Source organism: Trachymyrmex septentrionalis, unplaced genomic scaffold (assembly GCF_001594115.1).
Source record: "Trachymyrmex septentrionalis isolate Tsep2-gDNA-1 unplaced genomic scaffold, Tsep1.0 scaffold220, whole genome shotgun sequence".
Classification (NCBI taxonomy): domain Eukaryota; kingdom Metazoa; phylum Arthropoda; class Insecta; order Hymenoptera; family Formicidae; genus Trachymyrmex; species Trachymyrmex septentrionalis.
The window spans coordinates 738,359-745,813 of record NW_017305376.1 but is presented as its reverse complement, the minus strand read 5'-3'; the positions used below and the strand labels follow the sequence as shown (position 1 = coordinate 745,813).

The 7,455-nt window shown below is 33.4% G+C and overlaps 2 protein-coding genes across 3 annotated transcripts in view; one reads left to right on the top strand and one right to left on the bottom strand.

The window, feature by feature from the left end:
- Window positions 1–2,136, bottom strand: part of LOC108748465 (probable ATP-dependent RNA helicase DHX34) — a 5,454-nt gene extending 3,318 nt beyond the window's left edge. The window contains exons 1-5 of one of the 2 annotated variants that reach the window (XM_018486653.1): window positions 1,340–2,136; window positions 1,031–1,197; window positions 738–944; window positions 385–517; window positions 60–208 (exon numbers count right to left, since the gene is read on the bottom strand). In XM_018486653.1, coding sequence (XP_018342155.1) covers window positions 60–208; window positions 385–517; window positions 738–944; window positions 1,031–1,197; window positions 1,340–2,078 — 1,395 coding nt within the window. In that variant the 5' untranslated portion in view covers window positions 2,079–2,136. The remainder of the gene's footprint in view (window positions 1–59; window positions 209–384; window positions 518–737; window positions 945–1,030; window positions 1,198–1,339) is intronic. The other variant, XM_018486654.1, reaches the window with a different exon arrangement.
- LOC108748448 (histone-lysine N-methyltransferase SETMAR-like) overlaps window positions 1–3,842 on the top strand; it is a 16,033-nt gene extending 12,191 nt beyond the window's left edge. The window contains exon 3 of the mRNA XM_018486634.1: window positions 3,568–3,842. Coding sequence (XP_018342136.1) covers window positions 3,568–3,842 — 275 coding nt within the window. The remainder of the gene's footprint in view (window positions 1–3,567) is intronic.
- The last annotated feature ends 3,613 nt before the right edge of the window (window positions 3,843–7,455 follow it).

Here is a 7,455-nt window from a genome sequence, read left to right as displayed (position 1 = left end):
ACATATATACACACGCATATATGAAAGTAATTTGTCAAAATAGTATCGCAGAAGTATACCTTGTCTTGTTCAATGATAGAGAGAGTACTGTGAAGTGGTAAAACTATCCAGTTATTTTTTTTTATACTATATTCCTTAGCAGCATCTACGACTGCAGTAATTTCACTTATTCCGCTCAAAAACATTAATAAATCGCCTTTCTCATTAACTGAAATATTTCTATCGTTGTGATTATTTTAATTTATATTTGTATGAGATAATTTTAAATAAAATTTAATGAATATAAAATAATCTTACTTTTATTCCTTATCATAACTTTTTGATTTTACATTACTATTATTTATTATTAGGTATTATTATAACATAAAATATAAGTTTCCTTACCTGGATATTTTTGATCAATTATTTGCATAATTTGCACGTATGGGCTGGGATTAAATCGATCATTTTTGTATCTGAGATCTTGTACAGTTACAGGACGATATAACAATTGAATGGGATATAATCTTCCAGGTACCTTTGAAGAAAATACATGAAAAATCTTAGTAGGATACTTGACATTTAATTTATACTGAAGTATTTAAAATTGCATTGATGTGATTATATATAAGCTTTTAAAATTATTAAAATATTATATTCTGAAGTGTATACTCGTGTATGTATATATATACATACATACAGATGTACACACACACGCGCGCGCGCGCGCGCGCACATGCACTTACTTATTTACTTACTTCTATTATTTTAACATTTTCCTTTGCAAAATAATTATTAAAAAGTTCTATATTGATAGTGGCAGACATTAAAACTAATTTTAAATCGGATTTTTGATAAATGATACATTTCATTATGCCGAGTAAAAAATCTCCGTGCAGGTGACGTTCATGCACCTCGTCCAAAACTATCACATCATATGCAAGTGAAGTCGACTCACTTGACACCTAAATGAAACGATGATTTGTATTCTATAAAATTTGTCGAGACTATTTTTCTTTACTTACTAATTTGCAGATATTTAGATATTTACCTGACGCAACAATAAACCCTCTGTTATAAATGTAATGTTTGTCTCTTGATTTCTTTGTTTCTCAAAACGTATCTGATATCCAACTGTACTAAGATTATCGCTCAATGTTTCAAAAGCAACTCGCTTTGCTAAGGAGATGCATGCTATTCTTCGGGGTTGCGTGCATGCTATACAAGTATTACAAATGAATTGAAGAAAAATTACATTTTGCAATATACATATATAAATATATATATATATATATATATATATATATATATATATATATATAAATAATAAAACGATATAAAATATTTAAGCTGACATTACCAATCTTTTGAAAACCAGCTTCGTATAAGTATCGAGGGATTTGAGTAGATTTTCCACAACCAGTGTCTCCTGCTATGATAATTACCTTCTCTGTCTTTACCATTTCGACAATTTTTTCTTTGTATCGTGCAACTGGTAAGTTAGCTTGGGTGTCTCGGAGTTTTTTTAATTTGGCAAATTTCTCCTTTTGTTTAAAGTCTAAGTATAAGAGTACCACATCTCTGAACTTGAGCAGTCGTAATTCGATCGATGGTTTTGTTTCCAGGACTCTGGCAAACAATTCTCCATAGGACAAATTAAGCTTGAAGTTTAGACAGTGAGACTTGTGATACTTTTGTGGCAGCCCGATGGAATTTAGAACAGAATTAATCTCAGATTCATCATTATCGCTTAATTGTTTCTTAACAGACTCGTATTTCTCGACGAATTTCCAAAAATCCACAATGTCATGGACGAGATTCGGATTTGCCGTGAAAATCTTATTCAATTCGTGTTTATATTTACTGAAATACGAATCCTCGTTGCTATTTTCATGACCACTTTCCGAGGACGAGTTTCGTAACAGAGAATTTCTCGCGTCATCGAAAATCTTGCGTATTTTCTGGTCGCTTCGCACAGCGGATCTTGAAATGTGTTTTTCATTCTTACGATCATCGTGATGCTTTTTCCTGTAATATCTATCATCCTCACGCTTACTTTCATCATTAGGTAAACGCTTTTTTTCATTCCTCGACAACATTCTCTCTCCCGTATTTTAATTCATATATTGCGTCATAACCTCACTTTTCATTTATACGTCGAATCCAGTGATGGGAGATGACAAGAATTCGTCTGCTCTAGGAAACTTCGTGCACATGCGTAAAGCTGAGCAGTCTTAAATGACGTACATATTTCATGGTATTATAAGACCCCTAATAACGATGTTAAGAAAGTTGTAGGGAGAAAAGAAAAGTTTTTATTAAAGATACATAGTGTGTTCATGAATAATAATAAATTTTGTCTTTTATTATGTTTGCAGCCGATTTATCATATGAATACCAACATATTATTCGGAGAAATAGCATTCGAGAAAGTCACTATAATGACGTACAGTACCTTAGAGGTTAAAAGAGGAATAATTTATTACTATCCATCATTCGATCGAGCTGCACGTCATTTTACGCATGCGCACAAAGTTTACTAAAGCAGACGAATTCTTGTCATCTCCCATCACTAGTCGAATCTATAACCTTGTTGTGTTATATATTCTTTTGAGTAAAGGCTTAAACACAATAGGCACAGGCAACAGTGAGTAACGAACCGTCCAATTAGAGCTCTTGTGTGCAAGTCGATATTATATCTCAGAGCTCTAATTGGACAGCTTGTTATTTCCTGTGCCTATTGCTTGTGCTTATTGTGTTTAAGCTTTAATTGTTTAAGCTACATCACAGTACATAGTGCAACTCCCTGTCGGCACCTTTATGTAAGTGTTGGCCAAAATGGAGTGCGCATGCGCGAAATAAGCAAGTTACTTAGGTTGCCATGGTTACCACCTAAACTTCTTTCTCTTTTCATCCTTTTTTCGCTCTGTCAAAACTCACTAAAGTTATTTGCGTCGTATTCCAACAGATGCGTTGGAGTGAGTAAGAGCTGTTATAGGAGCATATTAGAGCATGCAACGCGAATAAACCTATTATTACAATGAAATAATCTGAACCTAACAAAAATTAATAAAAATAAATTATAAATATACTGAAAAATAAAGAGAAAATGTAGAAAAATATTAGGAAAAAATATTAAATTACTTTTAAAACATATATTTATAAAGAGAAATATTCATATATTAATTGTAAATATATTCTACAAAAATGTTTTGAATTGATATAAAAGAAAATTTATATATATGTATATGTCCAAAAAATAAATTAAAAATACAATAAATAAAAAATTTAATATATTTTATATAGAAAAGATATATATTAATTAATACAATATATATTAAAATAATTTTGATAATTATATTGACATAATGTACTACATGGGCTGAAAAATCCCGGGATTTTTCAATTTCTAGCGCCACTAGAAAATAAACATGACTCATTTCGAGAGGCTCATCTGTCACTAGTTTATGTATGAAGTTTCATGACATTTCGTCCATTCGTTTACAAGCTACAGTCGTTTGAATGACGCTACTTTCGCCTTCGTTCTGTACCATCACGATAACGCACCGTCACACACGTCCTTGAAAGCGATGGCCAAATTGGACCAATTACGATTCGAATTGGTTGCTCACCCACCGTATTCTCTAGACTTGGCCCCCAGCGACTATTATCTGTTCCCACACCTCAAGCGGTGGCTTCAGGGAAAGAGATTCAGATCGAATGAGGAAGTCATCGCGGAAATCGAGGCGTATTTCGAAGGAACGAAACGCTTGAACGTTTCGTACTACAGAAAGGGCATCGAAATATTGGAAAATCGCTATACTAAGTGTATCGCCCTCGAAGGCAACTATGTTGAGGAATAAATATAATTTTTTGCTCAAAAAACGCTTGTTTTCATTAAAAATCCCGGGACTTTTCAGCCCATGTAGTATACGTAAGATACAAAGTCCTGCATGTTAAAATATTAAAAGGGAATGTTTTATTAATGAACAAAATGAAGAGATATTTTACAAGACTACTCTCTTGAGGTTTCTCACATAACACTACCAAATGGATAATGTAGGTTATATTTCCCTCTAAATTTCTGCTCTCTTAAATCTCTTAAAGCTCTTTAAATGGAACATTGAAACAGTCATTTAAATAGAAAGAAAGCAATAAAGAAGGAAGAAATGAGACGGGGCAACTTGCTTATTTCGCGCATGCGCACTTCATTTTGGTCACACCAAATTGGGAGAGTTGCGCTACTGTATATATTGTCACTACGTTCCAAAACTTCCTCTTTGAGGAAAATTTCACTCGAAATATATAGTACACATGATATATACTATAGTAGAGCTTAGCGCGCAGTACTGTAACCATTAGGTTAAAGTAACGATGTTGTGTCGTGTGAATCGCGAAGTTTGCGCGCCAAACCAGACAACAGGAAGTGCGAGGAATCTCAAGGGAAAAATAGAAATGAGGTAAAGTATTTTAGGTCAGAAAATGAATCACAATGGAGTCAGGAAAAAGATCCAAAAAAAGGTATATATATCCGAAAATTTAAAAGATCTTGATTAGACAAAAATATCTTTAAAGATTCGTTGGCAGAGAATGACAATAAAGCTTAATGTAAAATTTGTAATATTTTGTTTAAATGTTGTTCATATAATTTATCAAGGCATGCTGAATCAGCTTCTCACATAGATAATGTAAATAATGTTAATGTAGAAGTTGATACCTCACAATAAGAGGTATGTCTAATTTCTATATATTTATAATTTTATTTCTCTTTAGGGCGACTAAGGATGCCAGTTTCACGAACGGATTAGATACTCTACTAGCGCTTTAGACTGCGCGCATGTCGAGTGCGGGGCATGTCTAGCAGCACTGCTATAGCACAGTATATACAATAGCGCACTCTCTGTTGGCACCTTTGAGATTAATGTTGACATGCGCATGCGTGAAATAAGTAAGTTACCTAGCGTTGCCACGGTTACCACCTAAACTTTTTTCTCTTTTCATTTTTTTTACTCTGTCAAAATTCCTCGCAAAACTTACTATTAAACTTACTTATTTTACGCATGCGCACTCCATTTTGGCCAACATAAAATTAGGAGAGTTGCGCTACTGTATATATTATAGCTATAGTATATACAGCAAAGAGAAACGTGAGAGAGGACATGATGGAACAAAATCTGTAACCGCAAAATGTTGCTGTGTACTACTGCCCTCTGACAAAGTGAATGTAAACTACATAGCAACGTCTACTTTTCTTAGATTACATTGTTCACTTTTTAAGGCTGAAGATGATAAATCGATATTTGGCTCATATAATAAAAATGTTACATGTAGCAAAATACTTCTTGAAAGATTAATATTACCTGTAATAAAAGATTGATATTGCCTGTATACATATTGATATTACAGCTTCTTCAAATGATAAATTACATAAACTATTAATCAAATTTGAAATACGAAGCGCCTTAAAATTTCCCAAATCTTATAAAATTGTAATAAACTCTCTATACATATCGGTTATTGCGAAGAATGTTGCTAAGGTCTCGGTAGTCTAAAGGCTTAGGACGCTCGCACGGAATGCAAGAAATCTGTTCGACTCCCGGCCGAGGCAATAAGTTTATTACAGTTTTTTAAGATTTGGGAAATTTTAGGGGGATTATTTGTTTCAGATTGATTGTGTGAATCCAATAATTTCATCGGATCGCAATTTATTTCTGAAAATTAATTCAATTTAAATGAATGTATATTATATAGTAATTCAACATCTTAACACTCGGACCGGTAAGGCGCTTCGTATTTCAAGTTTTAATATAAACGGTCTCGTTTCCAATCATATTTATTATTCAAATGCTCCTGTTCATATGGGTAATTTGCGTTTATCTATTCTTGAGAAAATTTCTACAGTAGTATAAGCGTCAAAACAATTATATTGCGAAATATAGAAATATTTTTATAAATACGTATGACAGATTGTTTTCCAAAGAAGTTTACCTTATTCGCAAATACCTTAATCCATCTTCCCTTTGATCGTATATTATACGTACTGCGGCGTGTCTTGGTTTCTGAAGTTAAAAAATTGTTCTCTCAAATCTGAAGATATTAGAGAAACATTTATATATCTTGTTCAAGTAAGTAGAAACATTATATGAGCAGAATACTTACCCTAATATACAAAATATTATAATTATAAAATATTTACTTACATATATATTTACTTACACCTTGTATATTTTGATTCCGTCATCTCGTTGATAGCTATCCTAACCGCTCCGCAAACAGTGCTCGCATTTTGATAATTTTGCCGAAAACCATAAAAAAAAATGTTGCAACCTTTTAATTCCTGTACACCCCACCGTATCTGATAAACAGTATTGCAAAAATTCCTTTGTTTGTTTAACTAATAGCAAACATCGCTAAAATACATGACATGTCATGTCATGTTCTTGAAATCATATATTTTCCAAAATTAATTTCTTTGCAAAACAAAGAAAAAACCATGTTCGCTGCAATTTTTGGAAATGCTATCCGGTATTGTTTCTTTTTTAATAATTGTATATTAGCAGAGAGAAACCTGAAAGTGGACATCCCGGTCTTTTTCGTGTACCAAACCTTGTAATCAAAGTTGATTATTCGTCTTTATCTAATCCACGTAATAGTATGGAAAAGAATCACAAAAACGTGGACATTACCCTATGAGGTTGGTGCGCGAAAAAGGTCGGAATGTCCACTTTCAGATTTCTCTCTGCTAATATACAATTATTAAAAAAGAAATAATACTGGATAGCATCCACTCTCAGGTTTCTCTCTGATATTAGCAATTGCAACAGCTGTACGTCGTCTTTCTACAAGGTGCGTCCCAAAATTTTCCGAACTTTTTCAATAGGGATAGGTCGGGTGGCGCCATCTGTGTGTTCGATTGCGCGTTTGAAAGGTACATCCCTACCTGACTTCCAGTGAAAATTTCATGACATTTGGTTCAGTGGAAACGAAGTTATGGCGTCTCAAGTGTCAGTATGTTGTATACATCGGTACGAGAATGAACTTCGAACAAAGAGCCAATATTAAGTTTTGTTTTAAACTTGGTAAAACATTTACCGAAACCCATAATTTGATGAAACAAGTTTATGGTGATAATTGTGTAGCCCGTACCAGTGTTTATGAGTGGTATACGCGATTCAAGAACGGTCGTGAGGACATAAATGACGACGCACATACAGGTCGCCCAAAATCGACAATTAACGAAAATTCCATCGAAGTTGTGCGTAATTTCATCAAGCATGAGCCAAAATCTTCAGTGAGATACATGGAAATGGAATTGAACATCCCCAAATCAACGATTTATCGCATTTTGACCGAACATTTGGGCCTACAAAAAGTCTGTGCACGATTTGTTCCACACAAGTTGACTGACGACCAAAAAATGCTTCGAATTCAACATTCAAAGGACATTATTAAGGAAGCCAAAAAGGACCAAAACTT